This window comes from Agelaius tricolor, unplaced genomic scaffold (genome assembly GCF_023055355.1).
Source record: "Agelaius tricolor isolate 1412-34295 unplaced genomic scaffold, bAgeTri1.0.p SCAF_6, whole genome shotgun sequence".
Classification (NCBI taxonomy): Eukaryota; Metazoa; Chordata; class Aves; order Passeriformes; family Icteridae; genus Agelaius; species Agelaius tricolor.
Window position 1 is genome coordinate 18,366,820 of NW_027269266.1, and position 19,126 is coordinate 18,385,945.

General features: G+C 38.8%; 1 protein-coding gene across 8 annotated transcripts in view; it reads left to right on the forward strand.

The window, feature by feature from the left end:
* The window catches only part of TRDMT1 (tRNA aspartic acid methyltransferase 1), a 40,517-nt gene that overhangs the window by 2,480 nt on the left and 18,911 nt on the right, over window positions 1-19,126 (forward strand). Inside the window, exons 3-5 of one of the 8 annotated variants that reach the window (XM_071428904.1) lie at window positions 14-142; window positions 5,520-5,719; window positions 17,861-17,970. Coding sequence is in view for 3 of the 8 variants with exons in the window: in XM_071428901.1 (XP_071285002.1) it covers window positions 9,768-9,831; window positions 17,861-17,970 (174 nt within the window). In the remaining 5 variants the exon portion in view is untranslated. Of the gene's footprint in view, window positions 1-13; window positions 143-5,519; window positions 5,720-9,605; window positions 9,832-17,860; window positions 17,971-19,126 lie in introns of those variants that run through there. The other 7 variants (XM_071428905.1, XM_071428901.1, XM_071428903.1 and 4 more) reach the window with 7 other exon arrangements.

A 19,126-nucleotide genomic window follows, 5' to 3' on the forward strand; every position in this document is an offset into this window, starting at 1 on the left:
TTTTTTTTTGCAGCCTTTTTTTCCCCACAGATAATTATTATTGGTTTACTGCCAGGAATGAAATACAGAATCAAGTCCTAGAAATTTAGCAAAAAGACACCTGTATTCATTAATGGGAAAAGTGGATATGCATAGAGAAAAGGTACGAGTGCCCGAATGGCTTTATACTACATATTGGTTGTACAAAAAATTAAAAAGTCCATATAACAGAATTTCTATTATTTCCTTGCAAAAATATCTGTTGGTCTGAAAACATCATTGAAAAGACTAGAATTCACTTACTTTTTTTTTTTTCCATTTACCATTTAATTTAAACAGGAAGAAACAAGAGTAATTTAGTCCAAATATTGAATGTGCTTTCCAGTTACATAAACCTGGACTAAACAGATGTGAATGCTTTTCTTAATCAGATTTATGCCCTTTTTCTAAAGTTTCTGCTTCCAGGAGGTGTAGAAAGACACATAGAGATTAAATACCCATGAAAAAACATCCTGCCATGCAAATACAATAATTTTTGTGTCAGTACCATACAGCAGCCATAAGCCCAGGCATGCATGGGGCTGTAGAGGCATTCCTTCACACATCCCCTGCACCATGACCATCAAACAAACTCTGGGCAATAGGAACCCATTTTACCATGAGGAAATAAAAGACCCTTAATACCCTACAGATGATTGAACCAGAGGAACATTCTGTAGTGCTCAGCCAGAGTAAGTGCTGTGGCCTATCACCTGAGTGACTGCTGTGCCTTTCACTGTCTAAGAACACCTTCAGCCATGGCCTGAAAACACAGACTGCTATGATTTTGAAAACAGAAAGGTCCCTGTTTGAGAGAAAAAGGGATTCTGGCTGTAATCTTCAGCTGGGAGAAGTCTCTCCCTTTAGCTGAGAGCCAAGTGTAAGGAGGAGCCCCCATGAAAGGCCAGTGCATCCAGGGAAGTGATGGTTTTTCTGAACTCTGATAATGCATCTCCCTGCATTCTGACTAGGAGAAGGTGATTTGGATTTCTGAATTATTACCAGGCTGAACATCTAACTGTTCCAGCATTGAATTCTCCCCTTGTGACTAACTTCCTTGACTACTTTTTGTCTTGATAAAGAAACTGGCAAATTCTTTTATGAAATTTATTTTTAAAATTATGTTGCCTATTGTCATTGCCAGTGTTGTAAAGCATATCAAATTGGTATGACTAGCTGCTGATTTTTCCAAGTAAATGACTAGGTTTTATACTCAAAACTAACCAAGTCTGTCTGAAATATTCTATTTTAATGTATATGAACTATATGAAACTGGTAGGGGTTTCATCATTAAGGAAGTGATTTGAACATGAGTCAAGCCACCCTTTTGCACGATTTACATTTCCAAAGAATTATTATTGTCATGCATGAGGTGTCTCTCTACTATGGTTTCTAATTGCCAGAGTAGGAAGTTTTTTGTATCAAAATAGGATATTTTTGTACCAAATCAGGTGCTCATTTTCAAAGCCACTACAGTCCTGTGCCCTGAGGTTGTATCAAACACCATCCACACCTCTAGGAACAGAGAAGAAGAGAAGTTTTTAAGCTCTATCACAAGTATAGCAATTTATATAATCTATTCCTTAAAAAATAAAAAAACCCAAAAAATTAAGAATGACACCCTGTCTCACTTCATTTAACAGCAATAGCACTGACTGCTGAATGGCAGCAATACAGGAATGACTGGGACATATAGAATGAGATTTTCCAAACTTAGAAAAGGCTTGGCATGACTTAAGGCTCAATGCTCAACTCTTTAGGCAGAACAAATTTTTAGAATACACAAAGTCTCTTAGTCTTGATTTTGGGTGCCCCAAAATAGATAATTTGAAATTTTATGTCTCCACATCCTTGTTTAATGAAATTTGTATATTGTTAAAGACCAAGAAATTGTTCAAGGATCATGATAGGCACTTCGTAAGGAACATTTAACTTAAATATCAGATAAAATTAAGCAGCTCAAGTTTTCAGGAGAATCTATGCAAAATACATAGTGTAGCTTTATTCTGTCCTTTGCCACACTGCTAACCTGGCCATCTTGGCCTTGCTCAGCACTAGGTTGCAATTCCTGCAGCAAACTGTTGGTTCAGGTAGAAGTCAACAGCGTGGATGAAGAGTTACTTGTCACATTACAATGGGAAGCACTGCCTTGGTTCACTGTTTTTTCAAGGATGAGTCATCCATCCATCCATCCATCCATCCATCCATCCATCCATCCATCCATCCATCCATCCTCTCTTTGAGAAAATCTAAAAGAAGTGAGTCTTGTATGCCATTAATGAACCCTGTCAGTTAAACACTTACTACTTCTTTTTGGCCAAGTTTCTTCAACTCAAACTGCTTAAAGAGCTCCTCTAGCCAAAAAACAATTAAATCTGAGAAGTGATTTCATTATTTTCTCTCCCCCAGTTCCATCACTTACACAAAGCATAAATAGCATAATGTTTTCTTGCCATGATATACCAGGAAATGATGATCTTTCTGAGGAAGAGGCAGGACACAGCAATGGAATTGTTAATTGCGTGCAGCAATTGTTCCATTCTTCCTTTGAGATGCCCAGGACAAGCAGAGCAGTACTCACTCCTTGAAGGCCAAGTTTTTAGTGGATTCCTCAGTCCAAGTTCTTGTGCCAAATCCTGGGTTCCAATGAGACTCATAAACTGAGCATACATTGTGTTAGCCATTCTGGGATTAATTGGCTCCTTTCAAAGGGAAGAGGCGGTGCTGCACACACCCCAAAGCTGAGAAGACTGAGTTTCAAAAAAGACATTCTGTTTTTGCATGCCAGCTCTATGCCTAATTTTCAAGCATAAATATACCCTGTCCAGTTGGGATTAAGGAGGGAAGATGATCTAAATTTAAGATGCATAATATATTGTAGGCTATAAGGAATTGAGTGGAAAATTACTTAAATACAGAAGAGACGATGCATATGGCTGGAGAAGGAAGAGAGCAAATGTCTGGAAGAGTAGAGGTGTCCATACCTTTTCAGGTGGAACGGTGTCCCAATACAAAGACAATTCACTGTCTACCCGAAATTTTCCTTAGGAATTTTCTTGTATATGGTCCAATACACATACTAGGCAGAAGAGAGTATGTGTAGGATGACAGGAGAAAGGACCTGACAACTATTCAGGAGCTTTGTAGATGTTTCAGTTTTGCTAACTCGGACTTTTGCCAGTGTTTGTAGCTGTTTATTTGACATGGATCAGGCATTTTTATAAACTCCATGACAGAATTTACCAGGCCTACCATGTAAGTCCAGCACATCAGGATGAAAAAACATACGGGTCAGATGTCAGGATATTTAAAAGGGAGAGGCATGGTTTTCCCTGAATATGGTAATGCCACTGACCTGCAGTTGTATTCTGAAAATAATCAACTTCTGTCATATCCAGAGGAATCTTGAGAGCTATCTCACAGATGAAGGACACAATACTATTGTACTACAATATACATGAAGCCTAGACTGCCAATGACAATGTGAACTATTCACAGTTTAGCTTAATTAATTACTTGAGTTTAATATTGTTAGGTTTTGAACAACAGTGTCCTATACTGTTGGAGATGAGTGCTACATCTGACGTGGCACCAAAACTGTGATAAAATCATCTTCAGGGACTTCATCTAGCATGTGGGGTTCCCAATGGACAATTCCAACAATCTCCCATTGTATTTTTCTGTCGATTTATGTGAAACATATTTGCTGGAGTTTTAGTAAGCCCAACTCCCTACTGCTGAATTTTGACACTGCCAGTCCATTCTGGCATATGTCTTGTGCAAGAAGATTTCTCTTCTTCAGAAATTACTATTTTAGGCTTTCTTGGTCCTTTTAGGCTAGGCTTTTTGGGGCTTCTCTCTCCAAGCTGTCTTGGTAAAAATAACATTTAAATTTCACAGTCCTTTTTCTAAAAAAACATTTGTTTCAACTTTAGAGACACCTAAAGCTTTTGTTCTTAGTTCAGGCAAAGAGGAAAGGGGAACAGGTCCCAAAAGCAGCCAAAAATCACAATGTTATATTTTTCCTAGATTTCTTTCACAATTACTTTTCAATTTTTCCTTTATTTCAGTTTATCCTTACAAAATCTCACAACTTCTTCAAGTCTCTTGTTTTATTATAGACTATTTTCCAAGACACTTTTGGGTAGATATTATATTGGTGTGTTTGACAGATATCTGTAGACATTTCCATGCCAGAAAGAGAATATCTTAAGTACGGTAACTTTTGCAATTGCAACCCATAACTGATATCAAATAGTTTTATATTAGCTTTAAAGTAACTCATTTGCAAATGCCTGCAACAGAACCAGGGTGGAAGACATCTCTGTGCTGCCTAGGCACCAAGTGCTCATCTTCTTGGGCAGATCTTACAGTACTCACTATATACAATTTTGGTTTAATCTAATCTGAAGGTTGCTCAGGGGGGCCACAGTTACAGCTCTGCCATGGCTGCATTAAAGGTTTTCTTTCTCTCTGGAGAAAATACCCTTCTGCTGAAATCCTACCACCATCCTGTGCTAACTAATACTACTTGTAGTCAGAGATTAAACTCACCACATGGACTTGAATAAGAAAAAACCAACAGTTTGGAGAGGGCCTGAACTCTTTAAAAGACAAAACTGCAGTCTACAAAAGCTGTAGGTGGTACCAGATGGCCTTGTGATCAGAAGGTGTGACCAACACCGACATACAGCTACAAGTCTTTTTCAGTTTTCACAGTGTAAGTTGTGCAAATCATACAGGGATACCGGAGGTGAAAATTCTTGCCTTAAGCAAGAAGTGAAGAGGCATATCCAGGCTCACTGGCTGCACTTCCTTTCTTTCCCTCACCTCCCCTCCCCTCCCTTTGAGAGAGCAGCAGGCACCACATCATTTCCTCCTGCCCTTGCAAGGGAGCTGGGATCTCCCACGCCATTACCTCATCCTGAACTGATCCCCCTTAACAAATGCCTGGATCCGTGCCTGCTGTCGCCCTTCAAAGGTCTCAGTCAAAACGCATTCATTGCACCAGCAATCTTTTGCCTGATTGCAGGGGCCTTAAAGAGCTCTGAGTCTGTTTTGTTCATTCCAGTGAATATATAGTTTTTTATATAATTTTTTTTTTGTCAAGCACTGGAATGTGTATGTTCAAGAAAGTCAATAACATAATGTAAACATATGCCTCTCATCCAGCCTGAGTAATCACTGCAGGCCAAATGTAACAAACAAGCCAGATTTATTTAGATTTAAATGTATTTAAACCAGAAAAGTAAAGATTTAATTAGAGAAGCAATGTCTTTTTATTCCTTACTCCCTACAGACTATATACCTAGCCCCAAAACCTGAAAATAAAATCCTGAAATTGAGCTATTATTATATATGAAAAGCAAAAGGTTAAAAATGTTTGTGTCTGATCACTCTTCCAAATAATTTCAGCTACATAAATTTCCCTGGTATAGAGTTCTTAGAAAATGCATTGAGAGAGGCTGACAAACCTGGTTTGATGTGGTTTTCCTTTCTAGTCTTGCAGATGCGTGGCAGTATAAATGAAAATCATAGGCTTCCTTAGCCATACTGGCACAGCTCACCTGATTCCTGGAAGCACCGCCTCTGCGGTCAACAGCTACTTTTACTGGGCAGCACTTCAGCAGAAATCAGCTCTGATAAAAACCCTTCTGAAACAGAACATCCGATAAAGATTGACTTTGAAAAACTGCAAAAGGTTTTCAGTTTTATTAGTAACCTACTGAGCCAATGGTTATGGAAACAATAATTGATGCCATACGGTGTCAGGGATTTTTTTCAATTCACTGGTTGCATTGCAAGGGTAGGACATGCCTCACATTCTTTCCTGGCCACAGTGATTTCTTACCCAGAATATGAGCTTCCCTTCCAGACAGCAGAGATGTTCGTATACTCTTCCTGATCCTCATTTGGGTCTTTAGTAGGTTATATTGGACCTTTGGAGAGAAGAAGCCTGTTTTGTTATTCAGCCATCAACATTGATATTTGCTTGTATGAAGTTTTGGCTGATCACTGTGAAAGCACTTTTAAACATGCAATGTACAAGCAGAGGGAGGTTTTCCCTGTTCTCTCTCCATTTTTTTAATATAGAAAAATGCTCAAAAACACTTTCTAGCTTCAAGTCCACTACCTTTCATCCAGCAGGGGTTATATTCATGGCCTGTACAAAGCCCAGTGGCAGGCACTGCAGACTGGCAGCCTCCTGTCACAGCTGGGGGCGAGCAGAGGCCCTGCTGGCTCTGCTCTGCTGCAAAGGGGAGGGCAGGGAGGAGACTCACATGTCACTGCTTATCGAGTTTTGTGTGCATTTTTTGAATTATAGAAACAGAGCAGTGAAAATCTTTTCTTCTCACTTTGAGGACAAGATTACACAGTCCAGTCATACTTTGTAATTTTGTTTTTCAGTTGCCAAGTACAATGCAGAATCTTAAGGAACGGGGCATGTTTCTGTGATGTTCTTGTGTAGCATTGCTAATTGTAATGTTTTTAACAATTCTAAAGCATTTTAAGAAGAGAAAATACTGCAGTGGTTGTGGTTTCTTGTTCCTCCAACATGTAGCTGTTTCACCTCATGTTTGTTGTATTACCAGGCAACAATTTCAACGTGGCATGATTATCTGTATCATACCACTCATCAGAGATGTGGGCAAACTCCAGAAACTTCTGCATTGAGGAAATTATGCTAGTTGGTAGGAGGCAGGAGTTTTCAAAGATGTCTCAGTGAAAATGCTGATATCACATGCTTATGTCAATGGCTTTAAAAATACCATTAAAAGATCAGTTTGCTTAAAATATATTTTACTATAAATATTTTAGAGTCAAGCAAATAGCTGTTTCATCAATGCATTATCATAGTTCTGTAGATGTGCCCATTTAGAATAAATTAACATCATTTTAGAAAAGCCTTTCATTTGTTATTTAAAGCCAACTACATTGTGGAGCCATAATTGGTATATGAAACAGCCCATACTTGTGTCCTAAAAAATAGAGAGTCCAGAGTTGGACTTTGGACTTCAACTCTGCTATTAATCTCCTCTGTTAATAAAATTTAATATTCATGGAGTAGGAATCCTATCCATCCTATATGCATGGAGAAGTGTAAAAAGGAGCTGTCACAATACCCAAATTTCAGTAAGTCAGAGAGATCCAATTGTGAAATTTTGCAGATATGTGGCTGCTTTGGGGGTCACAAGACAAAGTCTGAGCAACATTTAGCTCACCCCATGACAATGACAGCACATGTTAGCAAGATTTTCTGAGTGAAGTATGAACAATTGCTTTCACAGGCCTCACCCTCTCTCTGCCATCATTCCGGGTTTTCCTCTGAGAAGCAAGATATGAGTGGCCATGGATCTCAGCACTTCTGAGCCATTGCTCCTGTCTGAAATAAGCAGCATGCCTTAAATACTATTATCTAAGTTTGGATCCAGAAAGTATGGTTTTATATTAGCTTTATGTTGACTTACATTTTTAAAGTGAAGAACACTACAAGTAACTGCTTCTAGATTCCCTGTTTTCATTTTTTTTTTTTTTTTGCAGCTGTCAATTAATAAAGAGAACCAGGTTAGGGCAGACACAGTTATACAGAATTATAAAAGTGACTGCTGCCAGTTAAAAAATGAGCACTAGGGATGTTTCGGTGTTTCCCACTCTTTACAAGAGAAAGCCAATAAAATCCCAATCTAGTTTATTAATTTATTTGTTGCCAGAAAGGAGGTATGTTGATCATATTCTCCAGTTTACTATGCTGGAAGAGGAAGTAGGTGGAGGATTTCCCCTGAGCTGGGAATATTCTACTGCCACCAACCAGCACTACAGAGACATCTCTGCTGCTTTTTCCGTCTGACTCCACTTTTCCTATGTATGAACGGCAAAAATACCTTGGAGTCAGGGAAAGAAGAAGGAAAAGCAGGTCTCAGCCCTGTCTTCCTGTCTGGTATTAATCACTCCAGGTACTGGGCAGCTCCAGATACATGAACTGTTTCTGGCTGACTACAGCTCTCACTCTTCACAGTACCTAGCATTGCTGTCATCTGTAGCTTATGGGAATAGTAAAACAAGAAACTCAAACTCATTCATCAGCTTTACTGATTTCAATAGTCTAAAAGTTGCTTTTTTTTTTTTTAAATTTTCATCTTGCATCTAGATTTTGAAGGGGTTCTACAAAAGTGTATCTTCTTAGCTGATAACAACCTTGCTCTTTGTAACCCATCTTCAACATCTGGCGAAGGGGCTATGGGAGAAAAGGGGCCACCTTCAACATCTTGATCAATTTTCTTCATGGCCTTCAGCATCTTTGTCCCATGACTCATTTCTCCAGCAAGCACATTTCTAGTTTTGTTGTGCCATGCAATTCCATTTTCTCAGTTCTCCATCAACCTCCAATGCAGGAAACCTGTATGCAGCTGGTTGCATTGCCTGCTGCTCTCCTCTGGTGTCTCAGCTGCTGCACTTCCTTTCGTGTGACAGACTTGGACTTCTTGTTTTAGTCACCTTCCATGTTTGACAATTACAGCAGCAGCCCCAGACTCTGATAATGAAGATCCACAAATGAATGACAGGTGAATGACAGCACTGTTTTGAAAAAACTGGCAAGGACTGATATTTTTACTTTGAAATTTTGTTTCTAATTCCACTGTTTTCCCCAGGTCATGCATCCTGTATTTTGGAGGAGTGCATTGAAAGGCAGCAGATTTACCTCTTTTTGCCCTCCAGTTTCAGCTAAAAATTCTTCCCCCACTGTAAGTCAAGAGGTGGGAGCTACTATGACATGCTGTATGAGGCAGCTTCTAAGGAAAAAAGAACTATTCCTTAAACCCACCTTGTTTTTGACAGGTTTCTTACAACAATATAATTAAATCAAGAAACTAGTGGAGAAACATGTTCAGCTTTGGTTTGGTTGATTTTTATTTTTTTTTAAATGTTTCATCTTCAATTTACAATCTGAATCTGCAAACTGAGGCATAGGTGAATGTCTGCTTGACTGTGGTGGGTAACCCATGTAACAGTCTGTGACATATTTACTCTGGTTTATATATACATATATATATATACACACATATATATATATATATACACACACACATATATATATATATATATATACACACATATGCATGTGCACACACACATACACACACACACACACACACAGACACATATATATATATATATATATATATATATATAAACTATTTGTTTAAAAAACCGGACACTTTATGGGGCAACAGTGTCATTGAGTAGTCTCTTCCTCCTCAGTTTAGCAAGAAGCTTTGGGGCGAATAAGAGCAGTTTCATCAGTTATTTCCTTCTTTCCTGTGCGGGCTTTGAAAGGGCTTCTCGAAAACAGGCCAGCACACATATCCCCCCTCATGAGGAGCAGGCCTGCTGCCACCCCGCACAGCCACCCTCTGCCTGCGCCGCCCGCACCTCTCTGGCCTGACCGACCGCCAAGGGGTCATGGAGGGCAGCGGGTCCGTCTCCCGCCCCCTCACTGCCAGAAGGGCGCAGGTGGCAGAGCCGCCCCACGGACACCCCAGGGGGCGGCAGGGCCGGCAGAGCCGGGGGCGGCCTCGTCCTACGGGGCCGATCCCGCCCGTGGTTCCCCGAGCGACCGCCAAGCCCAAGCCGCCGCCACCGCCGCCGCTCCGGGGCGGCGCAGGCCGGGGCGGGCCGGGGGGAACAAAAGAGCGGCGGAACGGGCGGGCGGCGCTCGGGGAGGCGCCGGGCGGGCCGGCGGGCCGAGCATGGCGTCGCTGCGGGTGCTGGAGCTGTACAGCGGCATCGGGGGCATGCACCAGGCCCTCAGAGGTACCAGCGCGTCCCGCGGGGCTACGTGCTGCCCGCCCCGCCCGGGACACCCCGCCCTCGGGGGCTCCGGCTTCTCCGGGGGGGTGGCAATGCAGGGTGCCCCTCTGCTCGATAGGGCGGGCGAAGGTGGCCCCTTTTCTCCCATTGCCCCTTCGCCAGCCCGGCGTGTGGCACCAGGAGCACGTTGGGACAGAAATTAGGGATCCCTGCTCCTTGTTGGGCCCAGGCAGCCGCTTCTGGAGAGGCCGTGATTTTGTGTTTGTTGTTCTGTGCTCTGTGTAATACAGAGGCACCCCTGCTGCAGACGGGATGGGGATCACTGGGATGCCCGGGACGATAACCACATTAGCCAAGGTTTCCCACTAGCATGCACGTGGATTGGTTTTCATAGGCCATAGTTAGGTGAACAGCTGAGCCATGCTCCAAAATGGGCGAGCCTGACCATCTGAGGCTGGTGTAGCATTTTATAAACATGGAACATGAAATGTGGAATTTGAGCTGGTATAGAGAGTTCACACCAGCCCATGTTCCCAGGTGAGTTTTTGATCAGGCACAAGGAACCCTGGAGCTCAATTTGCTGAATTGTTGAGGCACGGCCTGGGTGACCTTCAGCAGGTCCTGTAGACTCTCTGTGAATTGGCTTCCCCAAATTAAAAATTGAGTTTGGGCTATTGATTTCCGTTGTAAAGTACCCTGGACCGTATTACTTTGAAGTCCATGTTTCAACACACATTAGTATAACTTATGATAATCACCATAATAATTTTAACTGTAGCTACAGTCCTTCACATCTTTCAGTCTTCAGGAGCATTTGCAGAGAGCATTGTCATAAAAACATCAGGTGGAAACTTGCCTTATCTTGCTATTTTTCTAGGGAGCTATGGAATATTAAAGAGTATGCGTACTAAGTGAAATCTGTTTAGTATCATTTATTTACTTAAAACACACTCAGAGTTGTCAGAGTGGGATTTTTCCTCCTATCTCTTTTTTGCTTGAATGTGTCTAAGTGCTTTATTTATGAACATAAATATATAAAATGTATTTTAATATATTTATTATGTATGTATAAATACACAACAAAATAGGTTCCTACATTGTTCATAACTACCTGTTTTGAGGATGTATTTTCCTTATTTCCAGACACATTCTTAGAATATTAAGAGGCAAGTATAGCTTTGTCTGGAACTGCACATTTTTGAGTTTTTGTAGAGTGAAAATAGTGTTTTATGCCATGTGTATAGTGTACACACTAATGGTTACATTATTTTTCTGGTAACCAGATTCCTGAAGTGTTGGCAAACTATCCATGTTTGTTGTATTGTAGACAATTTCCATATTTTCCACTTTCCAGAAAGTGGACTGGTTCCTGAAAGTTAGCCTACACCATGGTTCCTTCAGTCTTTACTGAATTACCTAGCTGTGTTCTTGCCATAATAATGGATGTCTTGGGGCAGTTCAGCAGTGTGCTGCAATGTTGAGTAAATTACAATGCTAGATGTGATGTCCTGTGTTTCCACCTGTGAAAACATCACTTGCAACTCAGTAAATACTTAGAAGGGTGGGAATATTGGGAATGCCTCATTAGATTATCAGAAGACTGTAAACTTTTATCCAAAAGATACCCAGAATTAGTGATGCCCCAGTGGATATTTACTACAGATATGAAGCCTTGAAATCATGTCACCTAGTGGTGTATAGTTTGGAGGCTGAAGGACTTAACTAAACCCATTGTATTTTTTCCTGAAAAGGTGAATTTACTTCCATCTTTACTGTTTCTGAGCTTGCTGAACACAACTGATTCAGTGTCAGTCTTTGGTGTAATTTCTGTTCTTATGGGTTTGCATTTGACTGAAGAAATTTCAGTAGGTATGAACAGTGAGACTGAGATTTTTCTGTAGTGGTATCAGCCAAAGCAGATAAAGGGACTGTAAGTAAGGACATTTAATTTATTGTTTGTGTAAATGACCCTAATTAGTTCAAAATGGTCAGGTACCAATTGAAATTTGCAAAGTGGATAGACACAAAGCTATTTGCATTACAGTTGGTGTAATAGTTTTCAGTCTGGGTGCTTATGTTTCTGGGAGGCATATGGGAGTTCAGCCCATAAGCATCATGTTGTCTCAGGAAAGGTCCAAACCATTCACTTCTAGATGAAAATCTTGTTTAAGAGTCTTGTTAAAGTAACAGTCAGGCAATTTGATTAAAAGGTGTCCTACAAAATTTGCACTAAGTATTTAATAACAGGTTATTATATAAAACTGTTTTGATGAATTGGATTTCATTTGGGAGCAGAGATATACTTGGCCATTTGATAATTTCCACTGGCTTTTAAAGTCCTTTGGACATCTGGATTCAGTTTTCTTACACAGTTTATGAAGGAACAAAGTCAAGGGGCATTGAAGTGTTTGCTTTTACATGCAAATAAAAGAGAAAAGAAGTGAATGTTCCTCTGTAAGTACTTTAATAATGTGTTTCTTATATGTTTTTGGCCTATATGTGTACATGAAACCATGCTGTTTGAAAAAGTCTCTGATCCTATCCTCCATTTAGCCAGTGGCAGATTGTTCAGCATCTTCTTTTAAATTGTGTATAGAAATATTAGAAGGGTTGTGGGTTTTTTTTCCATATAAATATGTAGTTTGAAAGAAAGGCCTCCATTGTTCCAGTGTTTCCATAAACCAGATGCACAACAGATGAGGATTATGTATAATAACATGTTATCTTAGTATGGTTTCTAGTGAATCTATAAGCTAAGAAAAATAGTAGGAATATGTAGAAAACAGAGGGAGCATGTGGTATTTCAGTGGCAGCATCCTGGGAAAGCCTTTTTCTACAAAAGGGATTCTGCAATTCTTGCAGGCTAGTTCCTGGCCATGTAATGGGTCAGTTATGGTTAACTCAGCTGGTCCAACTTCTCTGTGAAATTGCCAGTGTTTCAATTGGCAAATAGGTATTTCTCAGGAAATCTGATGCTGACTTTTGTACCTTGATGCCCTTCTTGGCTGTGATCTTTCAAAAACTTTGTTATAGGATAGCTTGCAGGATGAAGATGGTTGTTGTTGGCAGCTGTCATTAATGTAGAATGCATTTGGTACCAAATAGAATGCAATTGGTTTTGAGATTGTCTTTGCCTACAGTAAAAAATAATTGAATTTTCAATATTGATGGAAGTTTATAGTCTCTCGTGTTTCTCTGTAAAGATTACATAGAAATGTTGAGTACATAGTTTCATAGTTGAATCACATTCTTTTTGACAATGGAGAGAAGGCTGTTTCTGAACTTAGGTTTCAGTCTAAAGCTGAAAAAGAAAAATCTTGGGGATTGCCTAGCTCTGTGTTGGTACTTCAGCTGTAGGTATATCAGCACATGTTGAATTTCTGGTTTTAGATTTTGAATGCTTTATAATAATATTTTAACACCAAAGACCTTTTGATAGCTATATCTTTTGATAAAGATACCATCAAAAGATGGTAAAGTTGAGCTTAGTTAAAGCCAGAAATCAGGGAGTCTCTTCATATTCACACTCTTTAAAGATTGAGACAGCTAGGGGATGAAAGGGCATTTCTTTCTTCTTCCCACTCTGTAACCCGAGCCTTTTGGGATTTATAAAGATTGATATTTAAGTCAAATATGAGTAAATCTATGATAATTTTTGTGTGTGTGAGTGAGTGAGTGAATTTGTTCTTTATAAAGTGCAGAGTTTCTGCAGTGAAAAATAGTGTTTTATTTTTAGAAAATCTATGGCTACATATTCATTTCCTTAGCAACTTTCCATGAAACAAACAACCTGCTCTTCCTCCTTCCCAACCAAAACAAACCTAAACTGGCTTGTTAATTTAGGCAGTTTTCCCATGAAAACTGGATTCCATGTCTCTGCCACAAGCATTTGTAATCTGCCAGGTCCCTGAAAAAAAATCCTCTTGCATGAAACACTAAAGGACATATTCTAAAAAATACCATAAATTTGCAGTGATGAAGTTGGTGATATTTTTCCTCTGCAATTGTTATATTTCAATTTTGCAGAGTAACAACTTTTGTCTCTTGTTCTCTGTTATGCATGTCCATTCACTTTATTTGATTGGCTCTGTGAATTGCACAGCTCAGTAAACTGGTGTGTGTATTTACACTGGGCAGAGCTATCCCACCAGGAGAGGCAAAGGAGACAAAACTGGCTTTGACATTCAGCACAATGCAAAACAAAAATATTGCTGGTTTGAGCGAGTTTTTACACCTAAACTCAATTTAATGCTTCTCCAAAATATAGCTCTTTGTAGCACGGGATGGTACCAGTTGTGGCATAGTGTAAGTTTATAAAGTTTCTATGGCTTAACATGATTGAATCCTTTACAAATAGCGCAGTGAGAGGAGTTGCTAAGTGTCCTGCAGGAACCCAGTATCAAGTTTACTGATAGCTGTGTTCACTGTAGCCATGGACAGTTCAGCCTAATCATTTCAGCCAAGAGCTGACACTCAGAAATTAAGTCTTTGCTCTCTGTTTTAAAAGGAAACAGGACTGACAAAACTTGTGACTAATCTTCCCTTTTCCATCTGTTTCCACATACCTGTCAGAAAAGATAATTGTTCTGGCTCCTATTTTCCAATATACTGAAATCCACCAAACTGCCCTTGCTGTAACACAGTGTATTTCATGTGTTCTGTTGACATTGATGACTCTATTGCAAAAGTACAGGAGTGAATATAAACAGATCTATGTTAATTTTAAGGTCTGCAGAAACACATGACAAAGGAATCAATTCTAAAGAGGAAAAGGACAGATATTGTAATGTCAGAAATTTTATTTCTGGCATTTGAAGGTGACACTCTTTGGGTTTACTTTTTCAAATCAGAAGCTAATGCACACATCCTGTCTTTCTTTGTTTCGAATGCATCTCCTTCCAATCCTTACAGCAGTGTCCCTTTCCCTCAAAAATGACAATTCCATACTGAAAGGGATTGTAAGCATTGTATATTCAATAAAGGAGAGAACAGGGACTCAAAGTTTGATTGCTGCCTCTTTAGGCAATTTAAGTAACAGTCAAAGAGTTTCTGCTATCTGGGTCCAAGAGGTTTGAAGCTTTAAGTGTGAAATCAGTACATTACTAATAGGATGATACAAATTTGATTTCACCTGCTTTCAGCCAAGAGAAAATATTGCAATCTAGTCTGCCTAAAAATAAGTCATAACACCTCCCTCAGTAACTTCCTCACCATATCTGTAGCTTCCATTTGAACCATGTCATCTTGCTCAGAAATAAAAGTGTCAGTTCAAAAACTGGTGTTGAGGAATCCTGCAAATCATGTATTCCAGCAGCCAGTTAGTTTCACTTAGGAAATGTGTATTATTTTTTCTTTAGTCTGAATAAAATGATGCTGTTTCCTGCATTGTCATAATTCTCTTAAATATCTGTGTTTTGAAGATTGGATCCCCCCCTTATTTGAGGGGGATAAAAAAAATCTCCAGAGCTGTGTCTATTTCTATATTGAAGCTTTGCCATGTATTTTGGGGAGTTGATTTAACATCCCACCAAGTCAGCAATTCCTGAGTTGGTTTTGTGCCTTTTGTCAGTGGGGATAGTTAAACCAGTCTTGATTCTGTTTTTCTCAGATTCTGCTTTCAGGCTTTTTTTATGATGCATTCCTTATAGTAATTTTCAAGTAGTAAATGTAATTGCTATAGGAAAGCAGAATATCACAGTTTGACATAAAGTTATTTAACTTTCAGGAGAAGTTCTTTAAAAATGTTGCGTTTTCACATTGTTTGAAATTTAGACAAGCTTTTCTTTGTTAGGTTAGATGTGTGAGAGCTGCTTGTCTGCTCGAGCTCCTTCATGCGTTTCAGGGCATATCCACACAAATATGCTTAATCAGCTTTTAGAGGGAGTCTGTTCTCTAACAGGAATTCCCAAGTGAGCTGCAACTTTTAAATGAAAAGGAGGAGAAGCTTTGAAAAAGTTATCAGGTCTTTGAATTAGGAAGAGGGATCTCAGGTGGAATGCTTCAGAAAAAGTTCCTGTCCTTTTTCCATGCTGGTTTACATCTCTGGTTTAGACTGAACATTGTATTGCAAGGGGATTCAATAGGTTACTATTAGCTGTGTGCTCTCTTCCATATCTCCAGGCTTTTGGGCCTATCTTTGCTTGTATGTATGCAGGGAGATATTGAATGGATGGCAGTAAAAAAACAAGTGTCTGAATCATGAGTTGTGAGAGAAAGCACACAGCTTGCCTTCCCAATTGCCCTTTTAAAACTATGTATTAATTTAGATAATAATTGAGGGTCTTGATTTTGTTAATTTTATTTTTCTTCTGCAGTACCTGGAAAACACAGTAAGAGTTAGCTTGTTAGGACAATGTGTTTAAGGAGTGAGTGAGAAAAGTGATCTCTTTAACAGTATTGGAAGTTTGCTCCTGTCACTTAGATGCTGCAGCTTTGTTTTAGGAAGATGGAAGTGCTGGTTCTTGAGCACATTTTTAAATTGAGATATTCATCCAGCTTTCTTTTCACGCTAGGTGTCAGTGTTAACTTACCTGTTCTGTAATCTCAGGTGTAGTCACGCTATTGTCCTTGTGGATACACCTGTATTTAGTTCTCAGTTACAACTTTTGGTCAAAAGGTCAAGACAGTAATGGCAAACAATGATTTGTATGCTGACCCTTAATGGTCTGTAAGTATTTATCTTGTGAAAAACCTTATCTTTTTGCCCTTGATTGCATCAAGTAAACCTGGAACAACCAGCTTGGGCCTTGTTAAAATGTCTGCTACAATCTTTTCAATACCCAGATTTCTCTTTCATCTTAGTTTTGACTAAGACAGCCTTGAAAACCTGAAAGATAGTAGATGGATGGTAACTGCATTATTCAAAATTAAATCCACTGGGATCATCCCAGTTGGGCTTTCATCCTCTCAAACTGTAAATAATTAGCTGACTAGCAGTAATTCATGCAGTATCTCATAAGGTCATTTGTTAATGTGTTACTTGAGTATATTGTGAGATTATTCAAAGGCATGTGGCTATTTGCCTTGATTCTTTTGGTTTAGAAAAGTTTTTTTAAAGTTGCCTGTGTTTCATCTGAGGCTTTGTAATGCTGACCATAATGTAAATATCCTGATGGTTGATACTGATCTTGGGTATCAGGAGGTAGGGTCAGTTCTCTGCCTGCAGCTGTGACAGTGACCACAGCCTGTCGTCTTGGATAAAAAGCCTCAGTGAAGGTATTGTGTTTAGTAATAACAAATAGTGGGACATGATGAGCAATGGTGTAAACACTGCTCTTTTTATCTCTTTAGCTTCTGTAGAACCTATTACTCTCTTACTTTATAAATTAACAGTTGTTTGTTTATATTCTTTTTAGTGTATTTTTATTTCAGGGTTTTAGCTGTGAGTTTGTTACACTGTCCTCTCTTCAATAACACCTCTGTCCAAGAGAGGAGAAGCTGCCAAGTTTGGTATTTTGGGACCTTTAACTCAAAGGAGGCAGCTGTTGAGTTTGAGGCCTAAGGCTTTACTGAAATGTTAGCATAAATGTTTTTCAGACAGCTTAAATTTTTATTGGAAGAGTAGACATATATCAAATATATTGGTGCTATTTTTTCATAATGAGAAGTAGTACACCTCTAAAATAACACACTTATTTCTTGTAAGTTGTCAGAGGATAAGGCAGTGGCAGTGGGGCTTGGCAGGATTGACTTAGGATTCCTGTAGCCAGGAACTTGCTGCCACAGTGACCTGCACAGAGGTGGAAATGTTGTAGAGGTGCACCCTATTTGGAATTTTTAAATCTACTTTAATTATCTACTTTTTTATCTACTTTAGCTTCCATTTTTGGATATGTAAAGAAGGGAAGTATTGCCCATATGAGTAGAAAAACATTATGTTTTTTATACAAAGTTTCAAAGACAACACAGCAGAATTTGATTGTGTAATTTGCCTTTTGTTTTTTAGCGATGCTGTAACACAGCTGAGCAAATATATTTTTCTAAGAGTAGTAAAGAGAAGCTAGAGTTTTGAAATTAATTTTTTTAATTTTAGAAAGCTGCACATATGCAGAAGTTGTAGCTGCTGTTGATGTGAATACTCTTGCCAATGATGTTTATAAGCACAACTTTCCCAGCACACTGTTATGGGCAAAGACTATTGAGGTGAGTAATTAAGGTGTTTTTTACTGTAGTCTGGCATTTTTAAGATGTGAGTTGCTTTCAATGTCTTTATTAGTAACAAGAGAAACAGAAATATTTATGTTATTATGAATAAAGCAGTTTTACAATAACTTTGATTGCTTGTGCTGTTTGGTTGTTGAAGTAAACAGGATTTCATACTGCAGGCTTTTCTAGAAAGTCTTGCCTACTGCATGAAGAAAGGTTATATAAATGTCAAGAGGAATGGTTACCATCAATAAAGGAATGTCAAAAATAATATTTTTAGATTAAAAAATATTTTCATGTACTTTGAAAAAATTTAATTAAATTACTTGGGGGCATGCCTTTGTTTTGAAGTTACAGTTGGGCTCAGAGAAACACAACAAAATATATTGAACTGAACACTCTTGAATCTTTTTTAATGGGCTCAATAGATAAAATGTTTTAGGAATTTTGTCACTTGCCAAATTATTTGAAAAATAACTAAGTAAAATTAGATTAAAGTTGTCTGTTTTAATAGATGAGAGGCATGCTAGGCATGGAGTTTTGCTTGGAGTGAGTTAGAAATTACTGTATACTTCTTAATCTTCTTTTACAGTTTTACAACATGAGTAAAAGATACTGTGTCTGTTTTAAGACAGCAGCTTAAGTAAGAGTTAAATAGGTGGCTAAAGGTTAAATGCTTATTCAGCACTCAATAATAACTGGCTAAGTGATAGTTTTGTAATGGAAAAAGAAGATTAATCTTTGCCTGTATCATTTTATAGGAGACAAGAGCAGATTATTAGTCGGTGACACCTTCTTCAAATATAATGGAAAAAACCAGCAGCTTTTGTCTAGTTTTCTGAAGGCAGCTACATTACATTTGCTGTATAGGTATCCCTCAAAATATGTAAGGAGTGATTTCTTTGTCCAAGTCATAGTTACTTGATCATTGTCCTTCTTTCCTCCTGGCCCCTTAATGTGTTGATCTTCTAGTGTTGGTGAAAACTCAGTTTAGAGGAATTTCTACCTGTGTAATTAATTCCTACCACAGACCTAATTCTTTCTTTTCTAAGCAGGATTGTCTTTGTAGAGAATTTCAGCCATACAATATCTTTGACTAATTTGTATAGGGGAAAAACTATGAAATAAACTTTTTAAGGTGCATTGCCAGTGA